Raw genomic sequence first — 24,301 nt, forward strand, 5'->3', positions numbered from 1 at the left:
ATTTGCTGATGCTCCTGCGTGACCACAAGATAGCCACACTATGCATCAACTTAACTCAGTCCCGTTGCGCAAGCTAGTTGGTCTTTCTGTTGAGGATCGAGATCGTCACTGCTATATCCGGTCTCGTATTCGTAGATATGTACAGTAACGCTCCGACGAGACTGTAATATTTAGATGTCAGCCAGTGCCCCACCAGTGTCCAGTCATAAAAAAATAGGGATCTAGTGGGTACTTTTGGCTCAGGGAAACACGCCTTTTTAATCTTTCGTTACCGTAGTGCCAAGAAAGAGGTTCACCTCTCCGACAGAAGAAATTACAAAATTCTGCTGCAGCTCTCGATCCAGTGGTGCAATCTGCTGTCTGCTGCATACGATGATCACATTGTTGACATAAATCCACTCGCCGCTACTGCATCGATTGGTAAACAGACATGCATCTGCCTCCGACGGTACCAAAAGCCAATCAACACTTCTTTCACTGCGAGCTCCAGACCCTAGCAGTCTACTCAGACTAGAGACTCTGGTTAAATTTACACACAAATTCTCCATTCCCTGAAACCGAATTCTAGGGCTGACGCATAAAAAATGTCTTCTTGCAATACTAAATTCAAGTACGCGTTTTTAATGTCCCGTCCTCCCTTTGTCTTTGATGGCCCACAACAGTGAGCAGAACACAGAATATCTTCCAGAACCTGCACTTCACTAAATTTTCACCAAATCGCTGTGCATAACCTTGGGCAACCTAAGCTGGATTGTAGCAACTACCGCGCAATCACATTGCTGAACGCCGCCTACAAGGTACTCTCCCAAATTTTATGCCGTCGACTAACACCAATTGCAAGAGAGTTCGTGGGGCAGTACCAGGCGGATTTATGGGTGAACGCTCTACCACAGACCAGGTATTCGCCATACGTCAGGTATTGCAGAAATGTCGCGAATACAACGTGCCCACATCATCTATTTATCGACTTTAAAGCCGCATATGATTCAATCGATCGGGACCAGCTATGGCAGTTAATGCACGCAAACGGATTTCCGGATAAACTGATACGGTTGATCAAGACGAAGATGGATCGGGTAATGTGCGTAGTTCGAGTTTCAGGGGATTCTCGAGTCCCTTCGAAACCCGTAGAGGGTTACGGCAAGGTGATGGTCTTTCGTGTCTGCTATTCAACATCGCTTTGGAGGGAGTAATACGAAGGGCAGGGATTGACACGAGTGGTACGATTTTCACGAAGTCCGTCCAGTTATTTGGTTTCGCCGACGACATTGATATCATGGCACGTAACTTTGAGAGGATGGAGGAAGCCTACATCAGACTGAAAAGCGAAGCTAAACGGATTGGACTAGTCATCAACACGTCGAAGACGAAGTACATGATAGGAAGAGGCTCAAGAGAGGTCAATGTGAGCCACCCACCACGAGTTTGTATCGGTGGTGACGAAATCGAGGTGGTTGAAGAATTCGTGTACTTGGGCTCACTGGTGACCGCCGATTACGATACCAGCAGAGAAATTCGGAGACGCATAGTGGCTGGAAATCGTACGTACTTTGGACTCCGCAAGACGCTCCGATCGAATAGAGTTCGCCGCCGTACCAAACTGACTATCTACAAAACGCTTATAAGACCGGTAGTTCTCTACGGACACGAGACCTGGACGATGCTCGTGGAGGACCAACGCGCATTGGGAGTTTTCGAAAGGAAAGTGTTGCGTACCATCTATGGTGGGTTGCAGATGGCGGACGGTACGTGGAGGAGGCGAATGAACCACGAGTTGCATCAGCTGTTGGGAGAACCATCCATCGTTCACACCGCGAAAATCGGAAGACTGCGGTGGGCCGGGCACGTAGCCAGAATCTCGGACAGTAATCCGGTAAAAATGGTTCTCGACAACGATCCGACGGGAACAAGAAGGCGAGGTGCACAGCGGGCAAGGTGGATCGATCAGGTGGAGGACGACTTGCGGACCCTTCGCAGACTGTGTGGTTGGCGAAGTGCAGCCATGGACCGAGCTGAATGGAGAAGTCTTTTATGTGCAGCACAGGCCACTCCGGCCTTAGTCTGATGATAAATAAATAAACCTTGGGCAACCATTCCTTTTATACCACACTTTGAACCGATAGTGTAACGACCCGGCGACAACAGGAACAAGTGTCTTTTGCAAATAGCGATCGATATTAAGGTCCCCCCAAACACACGCGACGCGACAATTGCGTCGCGATTCTATCGCTTGGTGACTGCGATTCTGTCGCCGTTAGTATGAAAGGGTAAATAGAACATTGCCTGCAGCCTCCCAGCGTTAGAATCGCGGCGACTAGTTGTCGCCGTCGCAGCGATAGAATCGTTTAGGTCTGGGGGAGCCTCTATTCGTTCATTACTTTGGTCTACTCCTTGGTCTACTCTGACTTATTTACACTTTTCATTGCTTCATCATAAGTAAGTAAGTAAATTGCTTCATTGTAGCTACAGTAGCCGTTTGACAACTGCAAAATGTTTACTTTTCAGTTAACGAATGCCGATCGATAACTGCAACGCATTCTAGACGTCAAACGGTTGTTAATCGACGTCAAATACAATAAAAATGCATCTAAATGTGCAGCGCAATGCAGTTGTCATTGAGTTTGACATCAGTTTGAAGGTTAGCGGTCCGATAACTGCAAAACTGTTGCAATCATCAAATTGCAGTTATCGAACGTCTACTGTTTTTGTATTGCGCTCCTCGATCCTTGCAACATCCACAACGTAATTGTCTCATCTCTTTGGAATTGCACCTGCATTTGCCCACTGCAATCTACGCAGCAGCTATTCACATTCGCCGTCGTCTACCCCGTGGTACAAATCTTTAGTGTATCTGTCGAGTTTTCCGCTTCATGGAATTCTTTCACAGTGGTGTAAACTTCCGAGAAACTACGAATATTCCGCTCTGTATTGCAACGTACACACCAGTCAAGCAGTTTGACGAACATTGACTCCACCGCCCCAAGAAAACGCTTCGGGGTGGAGTCAAGGTTTGCGGAACATGTTTGAACATTTGTAGTGAAGTTGCACAAACCCCCATATATTTTTTGATGGCTGGTGCTCAAGTTGGCGCTTCGGTCGTTCGTGTGTGATATTGTTGTTCGAATAAATTGATTGTTCGTATCGCTGTTGGTAAAACTTGATGGATGTTTGAATAAACGGGAGGTGGAGTCAATGTTGTTCAAACTGCTTGACCGTGTGTACGTTTCATATCGCAATCACTCACTCACTTGATCACTACGTTTCCAACTTCTGCGCCGCTGCACTGGAACTTCACCAGGTCTACCGAAGACACTGCTACCTCCGTTGAAGCTTCCGTTCTCTTCTTTTGACTACCGGCGGGCCTCTCCTGCAATTCCGATCCAAGCTCAAAACATTTCAAATACCTGCTGATGGTTATTTTCCCAGTCCGCTAGTTGAGGAACCTGTATGCCTTGGTTCCGTAGGCATAGCCAACAAAGATCATCGTTTCCGCTTTGCTGTGCAATTTTCGTCATTTAAAGTCCGGTTTCACACCGAAGCATGATTCTTTTGTACCAGGTAGACGATTATGGATATAGGAGACTGCCGTGATGGATTCACCCTGTATCGTTTTTCAATTCCCGCATCAAGCAGCACACAAACCGCTATCTCTTGAAGATGACAATTCCGTTACTCAGCAACGTCGTTCTGCTGCTGTGAATATCTAGCGGTCAGCTGCATCTCTATTCCATCGTCGCGATAGAACCGTTGTAACTCTTTAGAGATACAGTGACTATGATAACACTGCGGTCAAGTGTCGAAATTGGAAATTGAAGTTGCTCATCCTACTTGTCAATGTAGATAAACTCTAGTACTAGTGGTTAAGTTATTTTTCGGGATGCTTTCTGTGGAAAGTGCAGGTGAGTCATCCTACCTTCCAAGCATTGCTCCCATAATACTTTATGGCGTAGTTCACCAGCTCCATGCCAGGTTCTCTTACTGACAACGGCGTATGATCGCGGTGACCGGATCTCCTATGCCACGTATGCTTACAAAGCATAGTGTGACGTCGTCCTGTAGCGACCGCTCTACACTCCGAATCATTGAGCACACGCAGACGATTTCAACACTCTTTTCGATTTGAAAAGAACTTCGAAGAAGGTATCGGTAATTTTACTTTGGAGTGTGGGTTCGATAACCGTCCCGGTAAGTAGAAAACTTTTCGTAAGGCGGAAAGCTCTCCACTGGTCCACTGGGTATTGTATGAATGTCATGTCCGTTGTCGCATGCTAGATGTTAAGTGTTCAGTCTGTGCGACCTCTGATTGAAAACGGTGATTCTGTCTTTTTTTACCGACAGGAGTACATTATCGAGCTCAGATACGTTTGCATACGTCTGATCGTGTACACACTTTCCATTGGCCATCATCACCAGCTAACTCAACGACTGCTGTAGTGTCAAACAAAACTTCCTGTCGGTCATCCGTGTAACACGATACGCTACTGTCCGCCGTGACGTCCAACTCGACATTCTTTACACGCGCGAACAGTGTCCATCTCCAGCAGGTGTTTTCTACATCGCCCTGTTTCAAGAGCTTCTCGTCCATCAACCTAAACATGCTGTAACAGTTGTGATGTAGCCGTCGATTTTTTGTGATATGCTTTCAAAACGTCCCACAATGCTACTGCACTAGTACAGTTCTTTACCTACATATTAATGTATTAGCACAATCCACTCCTTCTTATCGGCTTTCCCCCAACCCACTGTTTCAGTTTGCGGCTCCGGCTCATCAATAACATTCCGGCAGCGAAAACGACCCCTGAACTCCAATTTTTCGGACAACCGCTACACTTTTCCATGATCTACGATTGGGTCCACAACATGGAAGGAATTATTGCCGAAAATACCCGAGTAAAAACACGTCGTTGTTAGAAATGAAAAATAACTTGCGCCCTTAGACTGAACATACCGACAGAGTGGAAAATTGAACAAGCCAAAAACTTTATTTCCGCATGTCGTCTTCCACCTGATCGATCCACCTTGCCCGCTACGCACCTTGCCTTATTGTCGAAAACCGTTTTCACCGGATTGATATCCGACATTCTGGCTACGTGCCACCACAATCGTCTGAGTTTCGCGGTGTAAATAATGGATGGTTCTTCCAACAGCTATTACAACTCGTGGTTCGTTGGTCTCCTCCATGTACCATTTTCCATCTGCATCCCGCCGTAGATAGTACGCAATACTTTCCTCTCGAAAACTCCTGTGCGTTGATCCTCTTCTTCAGTCTGAGGAAGTGACTGGAGAATGCCCCTGAAAGTCAAACTAGGCTCATTACCCGATCCATCGTCCCCATGACCAACCGAATCACTTTATCCTGAAATCCGAATTCGTGAAATAGTTGCCATAGCTAATCTTGATCATTTGTAGCATATGCGGCTTTGAAGTCGATGAATAGACAATGTATGAGAACGTAATATTCGCGGAATTTTTATACTGTCTAGCGTTCGTCCATGAATCCCGGCTGGCACTGCCCCACGAACTCTCTTGAAATTGGTGTTAGTCGGCGGCATAAAACTTGGCAGAGTATCTTAATGGCGTTCTTCATTTGACGCGGAATTCTTCCTAATTTTTCGCTAAAAAAATGCAAGACCGAATTTTTTTTTTAAAGACTGCTGCAATGCATTCAAATGAACACAAATGAATGTGAAATGATGGAAATAATTGAATCTATCTCCTTAAAGTGCAATTTTGAACTCTCTCATGTGCTTTTCTTGTTACTCTTATGTGTTTTCTTGTTTTATAATACACGAGACAGGCACCATCACCGCTAGGTGGATTATTCTTGGTTTTTCTTCGGAAAATCGTGTTTTGTCTGTTCCACGCCCGTTAATATCGTGCCTCGTTCGCCATCGTGCGGTTTTGCAGAAAACTCGCTCATGCTGCTTTCTTTTCCTCCACTAACTGCTCACTCCGTCATACTCGTTATTTCTCTGATCAAGTGCAGCGGTTGCGGTGGCGGATCGAATAACTTAGCTTAGCTTAGCTTAGCTATAACTGACTACGCACATCTATGATTGCTACTCAGTGATTGACCACAATCAGTTAAATTGCACAAAAAATCAACTAAATGATTGACTGGGATTGTTCAAGCATTATCAGTGTGCAAGTTTCAGTGACACAAAAGTGCAGCAAAGGCGGGCAAATGATCAATAACGGCGCCGGCTACGTCCTTGTAGTCAGTTAGGGAGATGAAAGGAATATTAGTAAATGGTTTTGCTATTTAAAAACCGTGTTTACCTCTGCGTCTCCACAAAAACCACAGGAAGGATTACCAGTTAGTCGATAGGCATCGTTGGATTCACTCTGATAAGCGATGCAACCGTGCCATTTTTTAACACAGCAGAACTAACTAACTTCCGGCACACCGAGCAGGACCACGATCAAACGCGTTTCGATTGATTTACTTCTCGATAGCATAAACACGCTCAAAGCAAAGATACCAGATTGTACGAAAAGTCTATGAACACTCCCCACCATACATGCCCGGTGGCATATGCAAATTGTGGAGGATCGCATTTTGGACGATCAAAACGACGCGCACCCCTCTGTATTTACCTGATTGATTGCTACTGCAAACTCCCAATGGCGCATCGAACAATTATAATACACCTAATTTTTATAGTTCTCCCATTGAAGAAGGCAAAATACAATTGCCGAAACGTCGGACAGTAGTAAAAATCTGTTTTGACCCTGGAATTAAGACTGCATGCAAAGAAAATCCTGAAGGATCGAATATCTTCAAGAGAAACTGCTCTCTTCCGTTTGGCGTACCACTTCCAGCTGCTGCGATTAGTTTTGGGTCAGTCTACCATCTTGTAGCCGCCAAATGTTGGCGTGTAAGTACACCGTCGAGAATTTTGAACGCAGGCATACTGCGACGAGGTAGTGGTCGAATTCAGTATTCGCACTGCGGTAGGTGCGGACGTTCCTGCAAATTTATTTCCTGTCAAATTTCGTAGGACAATACTGGACTCTCGTTAAATCGTATTGAATATTCAAAGTTAAGCTCGCCTTGCCGAAGTTAATCCAAATTATTTGTCTTAAAACTTGAAAGTATGACGAATTAATTTAGCCCAAGCGCTCTCTTCTCATACAGAATCAATGATTGGGGTTCCAGCTTCGCTTTGACCAGGCTATCGTCGACTACAGGCAATTTTACGGCCTAGAGCTGATCTGCTTAGCAGACCAGGACTTAGTTGCCATCATGCAGGGACAAACGGATATATGGCACAAACCTGCCACCTTCACTTGTTCCTCACCCGGTAATTTTTTTCATCCCAAGTTTCGTGTCGTGTACGCGCTGAAGGTACTGTATTGGTTCGCTTGCTCAAAGTATTCTAGATTCTGGTGCGCAACTCTCAATCCAGTCCCAGTGAGGTTTCCCCGTACGAAAACCGGCCCCAGCTAATACCATTGGTGTCTCAATGAAAGGTGAATATTTTTGCAGCTGCTCGCCGCTCCCGTCAGTGTTTGCTATTTTTGGACTGAAAGCTTCCGTACAACCTTCGAACAAAACAACCCACTTAAGAGATGTTTCGTGCTTCTAAACAGTGGAGAGGGTTTTAATTTTACTGTCAGTAGAGTTTTTTTTTAAGTTTGACATTGGGACAATTAGGTAGATACGTAAGTTTTAAATCAGTCTTTACAGTCATAGCTGAAGACAGAGAAGAAGAAATAAAATTCGTATGCCATTTGGCAATAGTAATAAAATATCAGATCACTTTTGGGAATATTGAAACTCAGATCGCATATTCAGCAGAGATGGTAATTCAAATATTGCTTTGACCGATCTATTTGTATTAATTTGGTTTTTAAACTTCCTTAGCTAAGAGAGTATGACTTTTAATCCTTGGTGTTCCAAGACCCGTACTTCTCTGATTGGGTCTTTTCCTCAGTAGCTCGGGTCCCAATGGACTAGTCAGAGGACTAAAGCAGAAAAGTGCAGCTAAGATGGGCAAGTCGTCAGCTAAGGCGTTACGTATGCTAGCCGGCATGTTGTAGTGATCGCGTGACAATTCATATTTAAGACGTATGATGTGCAACACACTGTTATGACGCCGCAAATTTCATAGGAAGGCCAGCCTCCGAAATTGTTCGAGAGTCTTGTGTGACTGGTACGAAGCCTAGAGATCACTTCCTTAAGGTTTTCCAGCTCGAAAAGTAGTGCCTCTGTGTTCCCTATTGGGATTCCCACTTTAATAGAATGGCTTTTTTAATCCAATTTTAATACCTCTAGCCGGGTACAGAGTTTGTAAAAGCCTGTACCCTGGATAACCTGTTCCAACCAACAGATCAGCAATAGTGTTCCCGGTTATTCCGGTACTGCTGGACGTGCTTGCAAGAATACTTTGTATCCAGTGGAGTTTGGGGTGATCATTTTGCAGACCCACAACCACACTGACTCATTCTGAGAGAATGAGGGTACAAACTTATCGGATGGAGTACACTTTTTTGTAGGTCTTGTCATTTTAGAGTTACATCGATTTTTAAAAAATCAATGAAAAAAATTAGGTCCTTATCAAATGTTACTCTTGACAATTTTTGAAATACTAAGTATGCAGAGTAGCTTAGAAATACCATATATTTATGCCCACCAAGTTTCATTTGATTCTGAGATGGTGCTGCCAGCCCCATAGAAGGGATGGCGCGAAATTCGTCAATATGCATAAAACTCGTCATCACCATGGCTTCCCAGAGAGGCCACCGAGAAAACTCAATTCCTTGTTCCATACAATACGAGGCGATGTTTTACTGATTTGTGATCTGAATTTCATCAGCTTTTCAGTTAACTCTCGCGAAGCTCCACAAAACTTGTTGGCATTTTTGCATTACATAACTGCTGATTTGAAGTGTCGGGTGACTTAGGGCAGCTATAAAGTTTGTTGATAGATCCGCTACCAATATTGTCGGTGTAGCACCAACTTAGAATTCGGAAGTCGGGATTTCCGAACCGAACTTTCTTCCGAAGTTTTATCTGTCAAACTAATTGATGCGTTGTTTAGCGCATCTTTAGGCGAATCCAGCGCACTACTTCCGAAGTTGGGAAAAATGCCTGTATCTGGAGAAAAATCCAACTTCGGTATAAAAAGCGCTATAAATTTGTTCCGGATAGACAATACAATGTGTTTCGTTATGAGCTCAGAGCTGCTTTTTGACGTTGGTAGCTAAAATTGCGTGGTCTTATCACTTTCTCTGGGCAAAGTAAATACATACATTCGCAATTTTTGCATGCTTCGGTTTGAAGGAAGCCTTTCCTTCTGTCGATTGGATTTGATTGAATTTTGTGTAGTGATTTGAAGATATGATTCAGAGTTTGAACATGTATTTAAACAAATAGGACTCGTTCTTCAAGTTCTTCTGCGGGAAACACAAAGGGCTAATGTTGAATATTGTCATGTTAACGTAACCACAGTACTCCTCCACAAAATGGCTGAACACGTTTGAGTTTTAATATTCGACGGTAATCAAATATTTCATTTACGAAACTAACTGGAAACCTTTTAGGTACAGCAATGTTAAAACTTCATTTTCACTTTCTTATGCTTTATTGCACTAAACAACCATTATATTTAACAGGTATTTCCACTAAAAAAAAGTCTTAAAACATACGCTTCTCCTAACTTTCACAATCTTGGTTACTGCACCACCACCACCACCACCAACCACCACAGTCATCGTCATCGTCATGCTTCTCTTGATCCACCACCACAACCACCCGCACAGCCACTTTTGTCATACTTTTTCTCACATATCTCTCACCTCAGCACCCACAGCCACAGCCACCAAATTTCGAAGTATACCGCACCCGAAACTAAAACAATAATCGTTATTGTTCTCTCGTTTTTTCTTCTCTTCTCTTTTTTACATATGTGTAATTGCGTGTGTGTGAATTTTCTCCCTCCCACCACCGTAAAACCAATACCCAATAACCGTGTAACTACTGCATTGTGCGTACGTAGAAAAAGAGTAATTAGAGTCAATAGTATCGAAGATGATGTACATCTTGTTCATAGGGAACAAGGCATTGGAAAACAGTCAAAATCTGTTCAGGTAGTGATGAGTGATTTCGTACTCTTTCTCTTTCTATTATTCTCTTTATTAGTTTTTTCTTCTCTATCTTGATTTTTGCTTTCTATCTCTTTATCTATCACTTCACTCCCCCATTTTCAGACCCGATTGTTTCAGTTTATCCTCTATCGCTTATTCTTAGCCCTTTTATAACTAACCTAACAGAAAATAGGAAAGAAAGCCACTAACCCTTGAAACCAATACTAACAATAAACCAACTGCTTGCCCTTCATTTGCTACTAATCCTCTCTCTCTCTTCCTTAGATTATTTTCTTTTCTAGAACCGTAAATTGTGATTCAATTAGCATCCACTAAAACAATCTCCCTTTTTCTGTGTTTTTGTTCTCTTCCATTCCCTCGCGGTTCCTTCGATGACCAACGCAATGCTCGCCCTTTCTCTATCAATGTGCGTATCGGTGTGTGTGGCCTCATTCCTGCGTCCTCGTGAAATTACGCCAAAATGGCTACCGGCACAGGTCGCGGAATGGATGGGACGAAGAGAAGCCTGGTCGGCGGATCGATCGTCCGATTCCCGTACAAAGCCGACGCGCTGGGAATTTAGAGGAAGACGACACGCTAACAAAGCACTGACCGCTGCCGCAGCCACCGGTACCGGCCACGACAACCGAGGTAACACCATCGGCGAAGACGACGACGATGATCGAGGCGGTGGTGGTGGAGGAGGAGGCGGTGGTGGTGGTGGTGGCAACGGGCGCCGAGTGGTCAGCGAGAAGAAAACCATGACCGACGATAGTGGCGGCGGCAAAGCGAAAGACCAGACTGTTAAGATTAGGTTAGTAGAGGCACCGGTGGTGGGCATGACGAGCCGATTGGTGGTGGTGCGGTATTGATGGTTCCTATGAATATTTTTAGGTCTTGTAATTAAGGTGAAGAATTATGCACATCCTTATTGTATCCATAGTATTCCTTAAAATAATCCATAAAGTAATTACCAATTATATGATTTTATCAACCGATTCTATCTCTAATATCCAAAAAAACTTCATTAATACGGCTCTACGTTATAATGTAACATGATTTACAGTTATTATTATTTTATGGCACAGCACTTGCCGCAATGGCAAAAGCCTTTGCGAACAGTTATGTGCTCGGGTGTCGGCACCCCGACTTATCTGTTGACAATTAACAGATATGGACATATTGACATATGTCGTGTATTGCACTAACCTACTCAGAATTTTTTTTGGTCTTTTGCTTAATGTTACAAAACGAAGTGGAACGATTGAAAAGGTAAATTTATTACTTATCTAGGAAGTAAACGTACTCTATTTTGTGATTCATTTTTAAATGCTAGCGTAGCGTTTGCATTTAATCTTTTATTGTCACTTTTCAAAATGGTTGCTAATTTCGGTTGTCGACACCCAAACATGGTCGGTAGTCGGCACCCCATTTTCCAAGGAAGATATCAAAACAAATCAGAGTTAATTGCATAATTTCAGGTTGCAATAATAACAATGTTCGAAAGCTTAATTAAATATGTATTAGGTACTTAAATTTAATTAATTACATTGCCATTTACATAATAAATCTTGATATTTTCAGTCGTATTTTTCCATTTGACTCGTACTTGACTCGTTCTCGAAAGAATATCTGGTGGATTTACTGGAGAAATTTTTTGAAGAAATTCTTGGAGGAATTTCAAAATGTATTTCAGGAGAAATTTCCGAATTAATTTTTGAAGAAATTTCTAAAGAACAACCTAAAAATATCTTCGAAAAGAATTTCTTAACGAATTTTTGAAGCAATCGTAGAAAAAATATCCTGGATAATTTTTAAAGGAATCCACAAAACAAAAATTCAAATGGAATTTTCAAGCAAATACATATTGAAATTTTCATATAAATTCTTAGATTTCTGCAGGAATTCATTCGGAAATTACTTGAGAAACTCCTGCAAAGGAATATCTGAAGAAATTCTTCTAGGGATTTATCCGGGAATTTCTTTGAAAATCCGGACAGTAGTAAAACATAACACTGTTTAGAATCTGGATTTAAGACTTCATGCCAAAAAGAAAAGCCCAAAAATATCGGGATTGCATACTTCTTCGGATATTCTTAAGAATTCCTTAGGAATTTAATTCAGGAGTTGTTTCGGAAATTTTTCCAGTATTCATCCAGGTGATATTTTATAAATTCATTCAAATATTCGTTTGGAAAGTCCTCCACACATTTTAAAGAAAGAACATCACAGGGTATTAATTCGGTTAATTATCCAGAAGTTTTTTCAGACATACTTTCAAAAATTCCTTCAGTGATTCATTACTAAATTCCTCAATTACTTTTTCCATTAAACCACCGCAAAAAAAATTTGAAATACCTTCAGAAATTTGTTTATGAATTCTTTAGAAAATGTTAAATGTTAGAAATTGTCAAAAAATAGTTTTGTAATCTCCTCCGGATTTTTTTAGCGAATTTTCAGAAATCCCGAACGAATTTTTAAGGTATTTCCGATATTCCGAAATGAAAAAGCTAATCGATGGTACCGCCATCAAGGTATTTGGACATCCTCAGCTAAATAAGTTGCAGTGCGTTGTTACAAACTTCGACGCCATCGGCCTGATAGATGATTACCTACGTGAGCAGCTAACCCCTCAAGGTGTTGCAGATATCCGCCGCATCCAACGTCGTAGGCCCGAAGGTAATTTGGAAAACACGGCCACGTGTATCCTCACGATTGCTGGAACAACGGTCCGCACATGGATTTTGGCTGGACGAGATGCAAAACCCGGAATGATTACCCATCCCCGATGTTGTGCTTCCGCTTTTGGGAGTATGGGCATACCGGCAAGAGGTGCAGCCACCCATCCAGAGTGTGCGGTAAATGCAGCATGAAGAGAACCGAGTGTTGGCTCTAGCACAAAACTAATCCACCGCACTCAGGGCTCTTTCTACGAAATAACAATCCCAACAGGAACTCATGCAGAACAACCTGACCGACCGCTCTGTACCAATCCGGATCACTGCAAATTATGCAAAACGGACGACCACACAGTATCGAGTCGTAAGTACCCGATATACGAGAAAGAAGTTGCTATCCAGCATTTCCGAGTTGACCTCGGAATCTCGTATCCAAAAGCTCGTCGGGAACATGACCTCCGATTTGGGACATCAACCGTAGCTCGAATGCTTACGCCAGTGTAGTCACTAGCAGCAAAGATACCGAGATTGCCGAACTGAAGGCCATGGTCGCGCAGCTCCTTGTCGATTCCACAGCTAAGGATAAAATAATAGCTGAGATGGAGAAAGCACTCCAACACAAGAGCGCAGGCGACCGAATAATGAATAAAGTAATGGACCACGGGACAATTGAGGAGATGGTTAGGCAGATTGCTGAACAAACTTCCACAGTTAAACAACTTCAGACTGACCTAGTAAAAAGGGACGAACAGAGAGTGAGAAAAAATTGGATGATCACGGAACTGATGAATCATTCAGCCCTCGAGTTTCTTACTCCCGTTGATGCTACGATGGACGATAGTGATCTCCAGTTTATCACACAATTCACCATCCCTTAAACACAGCAGTTCAGTAGAAGCGTCTCGGCCGTAACCGCCATAAACGTTAACACATGGATCGATAACTTCATGTCGGAGAAGGAAGAAGCCGCCACACAGATAAAAGGGAAAAAGAACATAAAGAAGTCTCCAACGAAGAATGTTCCTGATTATGATCACACGGAGACGAAATGTCTACCTTCTCACAACAGTCAGAACGGACACGACCCACCACAAAATCCAGAACCGATCACATACCTGCTCTCCCAACGCGAGGGGAAAAGCGAAGGCAAAAACCTATGCAGAGTCAACGGATCTTACTTCATAGATCCGATCCAATCGCCGCTCAGTCATCCTAAACACCTTACTGATTCAAGTAGGTGAAGCCATTTTTTCATCCTTCCCTTCAATCCTCCAGAGAAGCTGAGCTCATCAATGGCGCAACAAACGACTGCGCAATTCGCACCCACTCCCGTGTATCCAACCTTTCTTCGACACGATTAACGCCAACAAGGGCGTCCAAGCCGTACTCCACAATTCCATTGACGCATTCTTGCCTGTGCTAGGTGACACGTCGTTTCCCGCCACTAGGGAAACCCTGCCCTTTTCCGACTCCGCCACGACTTTCTCTAACCGGAGCCTGGAAGGGAACACCCAAACCTTCGCCAGTACGGGTCTGAGGAGAAATCCATACCGAAAGCCCGAAAGTGTCGCAAACAACCATTTACGACGTCAACCTTTGTGTTTGCCCTGCTCTCATTTATGATCTCCTACATGAAGATTTTTTTTTTTTGTGTCTTTATTAAGAAGACTTTCAGCCCGAGGCTGGCTCGTCTCCACATGAAGCTCTGCATGGATCAACCGGCGATCGAGCCAAGCGTCTCGAAAACCTGTATCAGAGATCCAATTACCGCAGCTTCTCTACAAACTCGTTTACCCTAGAGACACACAGGGCAACATCAACTGCCATGAACAACACAATCGGTCGCAAATTCCGATGTTCTGGTACACAGTCACCGGAGCAAACATGTTCCGGTCGGTTGCCATCCGAATAGCTGCGGAACTCTCAGCTGAACCAATCAATGTTAGTTCCGACATCCCGATTATCGACGTCTGGATCTCGTGGTCATTTCCGCTCTCGATAGTATCCTCCACAGCCGGATTACAACACTGCTGAATAACATCCCTCACCCAATGCTTGTCCTTGGTTATGTAAACGATTATCACAAAGCATGGGGTAACCGACACTGCAACGCAAGAGGTACCACTATCACCAGCATTGCCTGCGAGATGAATCTGACAATCATGAATGACGCTCCGTGGGCAAGCCCACACGGCGATTAACGTCTCGCTTTGTACTGCATCCTTAACCTTTTGTCTGTGCTCTGGGGTCAATATGACCCCAGGCCACTTTGAGTGGCTGCCATTTTTAATTTTCAACCGATTCTCTTAATTTTTGGTAGTTTGGTAAAACTCACCGAGATCTGTCTCTCCTAGGTGCAAATTCACTTCAAAATCTTGAAAATATGCGCTGCAGTGTACTTTTTCAAAAACTTACGTTGTCTGTGCTCTGGGGTCAAATTGACCCCAAATTGAAAATGCTATAACTTTTTTAATACTTGGCCAATTTTGGATTTTTGGGGCTGTTTCGAAAGATAATTTAATCATCTTTCAGGTCGTTACCAAAGATTGACTATAGGTGGGTGGGTACATCGCGGGGAGGGGTTTTCGTAAAAAGGGTACAGAAAAAGTGATTTTTCATGCTTATTTTACTTATCACCCTTATTCTTGTTTACGTCCGTATCTGACTTTCGTTCGAACGTTCCGATTCGAATGAGTTCGAAAATGGTATTCCCGTTTTCGATCGAATACTTTACGAATTCGATACGTATGCGAAAAAGTGTTGCCCTATCAAATGACAATTCGCAACAATTCTAAACTGTCAAAAAGTCGTTTGACAATGTTATTGTTTTGAATATTTCTTCAAAGGAGTGAAGCAAGCGGAGTAATTATCACCGAAAAGTTAAATATCCCCGGCCCGGAAACGCTAGCCCTACAACTGGAACATCCACATCAAGAAACACGGAGTCCGACGGTGGTCCGCAGAAGACGCTCACGGTGTTCCGAAGTACTCAAGACGCACGGCGAGGGAGGCGACGAGGATCTTGTTTTGCGATACGAAATGACGGCGCCGTTTCCATCGGATTGATAATCGTGCTGGCATCCAGCGGTATCACATCACATTACCGGAGAGATAATCCCACCATGACAACGAGTGCCATTTCAACAAGCCGTATGAATGATCCGATGCTGTTGAATACAGATTGTGTGGAAATGGTGGTCGCCAAAAAGGTTTGTAAGGAGCTGATTGACGAAAATGATCTGGTTAGGTAGATTTCCGATAGGATGTGCATGCATGCATGCGGAGGAATGGTGCGGATGCAGCTGACAATCTGGCGGGGAACTAGGCGCAAAAACGGACGGAATTTTCGAGTTGCAGTATGAGGATTCGGTTTGAGTTTGGAACTTAATGAAACATGAGAATAAACTGAATGCTTTTTGTTTTTCAGCGCCTCTATGCATATCTTCTTCTTCTGATTGTTATTACATCTCCCACTGGGACATTGCCGCCTCCTTGCACTTCCACAGTTGTTACATATTTGCACTTGTATATAATGAGGCTAACACGATGATACTTTTATACCCAGGGAAGTCGACACAATTTCCAAACCGAAAATTGCCTAGATCGGCACCGGGAATCGAACCCAGCCACCCTCAGCATGGTCTTGCTTTGTAGCCGCGCATTTTACTGCTAGGCTAAGGAGTGTTCTATGTATATTCCACTTCCATTTTTTCCTGGTTCATAACTCATAGTGTTCATTCTCATTTTCAATTCAAATCCTCCCCTTTAGTGGATTCGTTCGTATTTCAACGTGATTCACCCAACTAAAAAGTACGGGCGCAACTAAAAAGCACGGGCTTCATGACCATGCGGTTAGCGACGGCAATCGTCTACGCATGTGCTATGGAGTGTGGGTTCGATTCCCGCCCCGGCAAGGAGGAAACTTTCGTGATCGAAAAATTCTCCACTGGTCCACTGGATGTTATGTGTCCTGTCCGTTGTCTCATGCTAAGTGTTCAATCTGTACGACCTCTGGTCGAAGACGGTGTTCCTTTCTTTCTTTAAAAAAGTGACAAAGTGGTTTTCTACTGAATATTATGTTCGTTTGATTATGCCAATGTACACAACTTCAAATTTTTCCCCATCCAGCACCGCTTAACTACCACCACCACTAATGAACTCACGTTGGTTGCCAGCGACCATGTACTTCGTTTAGCTGGTATTGATCGTGAGTCCAATCCTCACTGTCTCCCTCATAAACGGCGCAACAGCTTCTTGCACGTCAGGGCGATCAATCCCAATACTTTATATCGTCCACAAAGCCCAGGAAGCATATTCGATCTTGTGATAATGGTAAAGCTTCTTTGTACTCCAGCTCGCCGGAAAACCATGTTCTGCCATAATGTTACGTTTGACTAAATTGTACACTACTTTGAAAGCAATACACAGAGGTTGTAGCTGCATTGGATCCGTTATTGATCGACGGACAGGGTTTGAATCAAGGGTTCAAGAAATAGAAGAAAACGAACCCATCCTGGAGTTCCTCCAGAAATTTCTCCTGTAGTTCCTCCAGGAATTTTCCAAGATTATCCAGGAGTTCGCGCTATAATTTCTGGAGGAATTCTCAGGCAGAATTCCTAGAGGAACTACAGAAGAAAATCCTGGAGAAAATCAAGAAGGAATTAATGGAATTCATGAAGAATAGCTGTAGGAAGAGGTATTCATTAAGTAATTCCAGGATATATTCCAGAAGGAACTGCATGAGAAATTCCTGGAGGAATCCCAGAACGAATTCTTAAAGGAACTCCAGAAGGAATTCCCGAATGAGTTTGGAGATGAATCCCCAAAGAAGTTTCTTGGGAAAATTCCCGAGGAAGTTTCTAAAGGAATTCATGAAGTAATTCTTGGAGGAATTGCGGAAGAAGTATTTGGATGAATTCCTGGAGAAACTTCAGGAGGAATTCCTTGAGCAACTTCAGGAAAAAATCCTGGAGGGATGCCAGAAGTTTCTGGAGGAATTCCCGGAGGATCTCTAGTAGGAATTTCTGGAGGAACTCCAGAAGGATTTCCTAATTTTTTTAATCTTTATTAATGTGAGGATTTCCTAAAGAAACTCCAGGAGAAACTCCTGAATAATCTCCAGGAGGATGTTTCTGGAGCAGTTTTCGGAGGTGTTTCTGCCGGAGGAGTTTCTGGAGATTTTTTTGGGGGAAATGCAGAAGGAAATTCTTGGTGAAACTCCTGGAAAAACTTTTGGAAGGAATCAAGAGGAGTTCCTGAACTCCTGGTGGAATTTCTGGAAGTTTCCTGAGCAATTCCTGGATCATTTCCCGAAGGAATTACTGGAGGAACTCTAGGAGAAATTGCTAGAGGAATTCCTGGAGAAGTTCTTGGAGAAAATGCGAGAGGAATGCTTGGAAGATATCCCGGAAAAGGAGCTCCTCCGGAAGTTCTTCCAGGAATTTCTCGTGAAATTCTTCTAGGAATTCCTCTGGAAGTTAATCCTGGAATTCCTTAGAAAGATCTTCCTGAAATTCCTCCGGAAGTTCCTCCAGGAAATCCTCAGGAAGTTCCTCCAGAAATTCATCCAGTAGCTCCTCCAGGAATTCCTCCGGAAGTTCCTCCGGGAGTTCCTTCGGAAGTTACTCCGGAAATTCCTTCGTAAGTTCCTTTGGAAGTTCTTCCGGATATTCCTCCTGAAGTTCCTCCTGAAATTCCTCTGGAAGTTCCTCCGGAAATTCTCCTGGAAGTTCCTCCGGAAATTCCTCTGGAAGTTCCACCGGAAATTCTCCCGGAAGTTCCTCCGGAATTTCTACTGGAAGTTCCTCCGGAAATTCTACTGAAGTTCCTCCAGGCTATTCCTCCGGAAGTTCCTCCAGGATTTCTTCCGGAAGTTCCTCCAGGAATTCCTCCGGAAGTTCCTCTGACAATTCCTCCGGAAGTTCCTCCAGGAATTCCTCTGGAAGTTCCTTCAGGAATTCTTCTGGAAGTTCCTCCAGGAATTCCTCTGGAAGTTCCTCCAGGAATTCCTCTGGAAGTTCCTCCAGGAATTCCTCTGGAAGTTCCTCCAGGAATTCCTCTGGAAGTTCCTCCAGGAATTCCTCTGGAAGTTCCTCCAGGAATTCCTCTGGAAGTTCCTCCAGGAATTCCTCTGGAAGTTCCTCCAGGAATTCCTCTGGAAGTTCCTCCAGGAATTCCTCTGGAAGTTCCTCCAGGAATTCCTCTGGAAGTTCCTCCAGGAATTCCTCCGGAAGTTCCTCCAGGAATTCCTCCGGAAGTTCCTCCAGGAATTCCCCCGCAAGTTCCTCCAGGAATTCCTCCGGAAGTTCCTCCAGGAATTCCTCCGGAAGTTCCTCCAGGAATTCCTCCGGAAGTTCCTCCAGGAATTCCTCCGGAAGTTCCTCCAGGAATTCCTCCGGAAGTTCCTCCAGGAATTCCTCCGGAAGTTCCTCCAGGAATTCCTCCGGAAGTTCCTCCAGGAATTCCTCCGGAAGTTCCTCCAGGAATTCCTCTGGAAGTTCCTCCAGGAATTCCTCTGGAAGTTCCTCCAGGAATTCTTCCGGAAGTTCCTCCAGGAATTCCTCCGGAAGTTCCTTCAGGAATTTCTCCGGAAGTTCCTCCAGGAATTCCTCCGGAAGTTCCTCCAGGAATTCCTCCGGAAGTTCCTCCAGGAATTCCTCCGGAAGTTCCTCCAGGAATTCCTCCGGAAGTTCCTCCAGGAATTCCTCCGGAAGTTCCTCCAGGAATTCCTCCGGAAGTTCCTCCAGGAATTCCTCAGAAAGTTTCTCCAGGAATTCCTCCGGAAGTTCCTCCAGGCTATTCCTCCGGAAGTTCCTCCAGGAATTCCTCCGGAAGTTCCTTCAGGCTATTCCTCCAGAAATTTCTCCGGAAGTTCCTCCAGGAATCCCTCCGAAAATTCCTCCAGGAACTTCTCTGGAAGTTCCTTCAGGAATTCATTTAAAAATTCCTTCAGGAATTCCTCCGGAAGTTCCTCTAGGAATTTCTACGGAAGTTCCTCTAGGAATTCCTCCGGAAGTTTCCTCCAAGAATTCCTCCGGAATTTTCTCAAAGAATTCCTCTGGAAGTTTCTCAAAGAATTCCTCTGAAAGTTTCTCAAAGAATTCCTCTGGAAGTTCCTCCGAGAATTCCTCCGGAAGTTTCTCAAAGAATTCCTCCGGAAGTTTCTCAAAGAATTCCTCCGGAAGTTCCTTTAGGATTTTTTTCTGGAAGTTCCTCCAGGAATTTTTATTCCGACAATTCCTCCGGAAGTTTCGACAGCAATTCCTTCGAGAATTCCTCCAGGAATTCCTTCAAAAGATCCTCCAGTGATTTGTTCAAAACATCCCGCAGGTATAAATTTGGAAGATCCTCCAGGAATTACTTCGCAAGTTCACCCAGTTGTTCCTCCAAGAATTTCTCCGGAAGTTACTTCAGGAACTCTTCTCGGAATTCCTGTCGCAATTTCTCAGGGAGTTTCTCTAAGTATCTCTCCGGGAGTTCCTCTATAGGATTCCTTTCAGGAGTTCGTCCAGAAATTCCTCCGACAGTTTCTCCAGGAATTTCTTAAGCAGTTCCTCCTGGATTTCTTTCAGAATTTTTTTAGACTTTTCTCCGGCTGTTCTTAACGAAGTTTGTTCAGAAATTACTTCGTGAGTTTCTCCAGGAATTCCTTCAAATTTTCACGGAAAAGTTTTCTGTATTCCAAGGAAACTCTTCAGAAATTCCACGGAATTCCATTTTCAGAAATTCGTCGGAATCCCCAAGACAAAACTCTTCTGGATTTTCACAGTAAATTTTATTCAAGCTTTCACCGATAAGAATTCTGAAATTCCACGTAAAATATTCCTGAGATTCCATGGAAAAATTCTTTAGAATTTGCTCGGAAAATGTTCGCGAGTGTTTACACCGGATGTCCTACTGAATTTGCACGGCCAACTCTTCTGTATTTTCGAAGGAAATTGTTCTGCGATTCCAGTAAAAAAATCTGATATTCCACGAGAAACTGCTGAATATCTATGGAAATAGTTCTGAATCTCCACCGGACATTATTTTGAAATCCCAGGAAAAAAACGATCTTAATTTCCTTGGAAATTCAACTTTATTTCCAAGGAAAATTCTTCAGAGATTCCTCGAGAAATTGTCTGGGATTTCATTGAAATTCTTTTAAGTTCTTACGTGAAATTATTCTGAAATTTCAAGGGAAATTCTTTTGGATTTCAATTTTTTTTTTAATTTCAACGGACAACTCTTCTAGATTTTTTGCGGGAAATTATTCTGAGGTTCCAGAAAAAAGTTATCTGAATTTCACACAAAATATTTCCCTTAATTTCCACAGTCAACAATTTTATGTTTTATCGGAAAATTAGACTGAATTTCCCCGTAAAATTCCTTTGCACAGATTTTGTTTCCACGGCAAACTTTTCAAAATTGTTACGGAAAATTCTTCCAAGATTCCTAGGAAAACACTTCTGCATTTCCTCGGGACATTATTCTGAGATTCCAGGAAAAAATCTTCTTAATTTTCACGGAAACTTTTCTTTTATTTCATGGAAAGTTCGATCGAATACTACGAAAAAAATCTGAATAACTTCGGGAATTTATTTTTTAATTTCAAGGGAAATTCTGAAATACGAGAGGGTAAATGAAGGTGGAGCGAAGACGAAATCTGCAAGCAAGCGCTGGACTGGTCATCCCAGGCATCATCCATCATCCCAGGATCCCAGAAGAGACAGATTCATTGGCCCATTGAAACGTAGCACTGGAGCACTGGGCCCTAAAATAAAAAAAAATCGAAAAACATTTATGTTCGGTAGCAATTAAGCGTAAAGTACTTACACTTGAGATTATCCATGCTGGAGCCGATGTATCGCCAGGAACACCGACTTTGCAAACTTGGTTTGCAATAAACTCACTTCAATTCGCAAGGTCAGAGTGACGAACTGAAAAGGTATCAAAATACGCATTCGAACGAAAACGGGAATACGACAAACATTCGAAAGCGTGAAGTTCGAAAAATCGAATGGTTAGAATTGGTTCGAACGAAAACGGGAATGCGGATTAGTGAAACGTTCTCACGTATCCGCTTCGAACGTAAACAAGAATGAGGGTGTATATCTGAAAATCCTACCCATTTTGAACTGCACCTTTTCAAAAAGGTTATGCAGGAAGGCTTGTGCTTTGATATGAGGCATTGATTAGTTTAAAGCTTGTTCGCTAGGTGGCGGTATATTTGAATTCATTAATTTATACTACTCAAGTAATTCCGATATATGGAATTTTCCTCATTGTAAATATTCTTATCGCACAAATTTGCAATTTGTAACGATGACGTCTTTAATAAAGTTCGTCTGGTGGGAATGGACTGTCATGTGACGGAACAAATAATTAGTAAATTTACAAATAGGCGGCGCTAGCTTACTTGCAATATTCTTGCATATATGAAATATTGCTTTAGCTTGAGATCCCTCGTACCTACACTCAAGTTGTATTCAGCATCATTGTTCAGGATGTCTATAGACACTACAAAGCGGTGCTCAATATAATGAGTACGTCTTCCAATTTTGAATTTGTGCGATAAGAATATTTACACTGAGGAGAATTCTATATATCGGAATATCTTAAGTAGTCCAAAATAATGAATTCAAATATACCACCAGCTGGCGGCCGAGTTCTAAACTTATCAACGCCTCATGCCAGAGCACATGCCTTCCTGCATAACCTTTTTAAAAAGTGCAGTTCAAAATGGAAAGGGATTTTCGGATATATAAGTAAAATAAGCATGAAAAATCACTGGTTTTATACCTTGTTCACTAAAACCTCCCCGCGATGTACCCACCCACCAATAGTCAATCTTTGGTAACGACCTGAAAGATGATTAAATTATCTTTCGAAACAGCCCCATAAATCAAAAATTGGCCAAACATTAAAAAAGTTATAGCAATTTCAATTTGGGGTCAATTTGACCCCAGAGCACAGACAACGTAAGTTTTTTTGAGCACAGACAGAAGGTTAAGTAACTGTAACCGTCTCGATCGAAGATCTCTCTACTAAAATACATAAATGTTGCTTTGGGCACAATCCCAAAGACCTCCCCCAACGTGGAGTGAAGAAACGCGAAATGCGGTAAAAGCCCGCAGGAAAGCACTGAGGGCAAACAAAATAACGATAAAGGAAACTACCAGTAGATCACCCAGAAAGGATACAAACCCTGGATTGCTACCGTGCAGGAAGCCAGGATAAAGGCTGGTTGGATTTCCTTGACAAGCTAAATTCCAATCTTTCGTCTTCCTAGCTCTGAAGGAGCTTGGAATTGCATACAGGGCAAAAGGCACATGAATGAGATGACCCTAAAAATCAATGGTATCACATGTAGGGACCAAGTCGTTGTCGCCAACGCACTAGCTGACTATTTCCAAGAACTGTCATCATTCGGGCACTACTCCCCTCACTTCATGAGCCGGCACCCTGCATCTGAACAGGCAATTAAAAGCTTCTTAGTGCCTCCCCCTGGGCCTACGAAAGTGTTTAACATACTCTTTTCTATGGAGAAGCTGGAATTCGCCTTACAAAACGCGAAAGGGAAATCAGCGGGTCCAGACGAGTTGGGCTACCCAATGCTTAAAAGGTCCCCCCAGCGACAAAGCCGCACTTCTACAAGGAATTAACAAAGAATGGCTAGAACAAACAATTCCTGCAGGCTGGTAGCATAGCTACGCAGTCCCCATAAAGGTACCTAAAGGTACCGATGCTGCTAACGAAGTCGGTAACTACCGTCCAGTTGCCTTGTCTAACTGTGCGGCAAAGATGATGGAAAGGCTGACCAACCGGCAATGAACAAGCTGATATGCTGGCAAGACCTGGTTCATCTCGACAATTCATAGGTCCAGAACCTTTTTGTGGTGTATCTGCGTGTTCTCTTAGAATGGAACTCAAATCTTGGAAACATTAAAAAATAGAGGACATCTGGAAGAACACCTTGATTGCGAGGCAGTCTAAACGTTTCATCACACCAAACGTATTTATCACTCGCAAAATTTTAGATCTTTCAAAAAAAGATAATAACACATATACAGGTCTTGTAACAGGCCATTGCCCGAGCCGTTATCAATTGAAGCTGCTAGGAAAACTTCAAGATGATGTATGTCGCTCCTGCAGTATACATGTGGAAGACTCGGAACATATGTTATGCCATTGTCCGGCAATTTTTAGAAAAAGATTACAGTTCTTCAACAGGGGGTAATAGAACCCTCTAAAGTTTTGAGAACCGCTCCCAATATGGTAGTACGGATCATCAGAACCATAATACCGCATTGGGATGACGCTGGTACCTCAAGGTGATAAAATTGCTCTACATAGCAATGATGCGTCAACTTGACCAAGCTATATCAAATGGGGCATATAGCACAATAGATCTAACAAATGGTCACAGTGATTAAATTACCCAACTAGGAAAAAAAGTATATGCAGAGGCAGACGATATTCTCCTGATTGTCACCGGAAAGCACCCCAGGAGCACAAGAAGAAAGCTACAGGCAGCAGTGACAGCAGTTGCTAAT

General features: G+C 43.1%; 1 protein-coding gene across 3 annotated transcripts in view; it reads left to right on the forward strand.

The window, feature by feature from the left end:
* Positions 1 to 24,301, forward strand: part of LOC134205756 (cadherin-86C) — a 768,251-nt gene that overhangs the window by 723,694 nt on the left and 20,256 nt on the right. For 2 of the 3 annotated variants that reach the window (XM_062681320.1, XM_062681321.1), the window contains exons 13-14: positions 10,002 to 10,092; positions 10,587 to 10,903. The exons of the other annotated variant lie outside the window; for it this stretch is intronic. In XM_062681320.1, the coding sequence (XP_062537304.1) occupies positions 10,002 to 10,092; positions 10,587 to 10,903 (408 nt within the window). The remainder of the gene's footprint in view (positions 1 to 10,001; positions 10,093 to 10,586; positions 10,904 to 24,301) is intronic. 3 annotated transcript variants of the gene reach the window in all.

The sequence above is a fragment of the Armigeres subalbatus genome, chromosome 1 (assembly GCF_024139115.2).
Source record: "Armigeres subalbatus isolate Guangzhou_Male chromosome 1, GZ_Asu_2, whole genome shotgun sequence".
Classification (NCBI taxonomy): Eukaryota; Metazoa; Arthropoda; class Insecta; order Diptera; family Culicidae; genus Armigeres; species Armigeres subalbatus.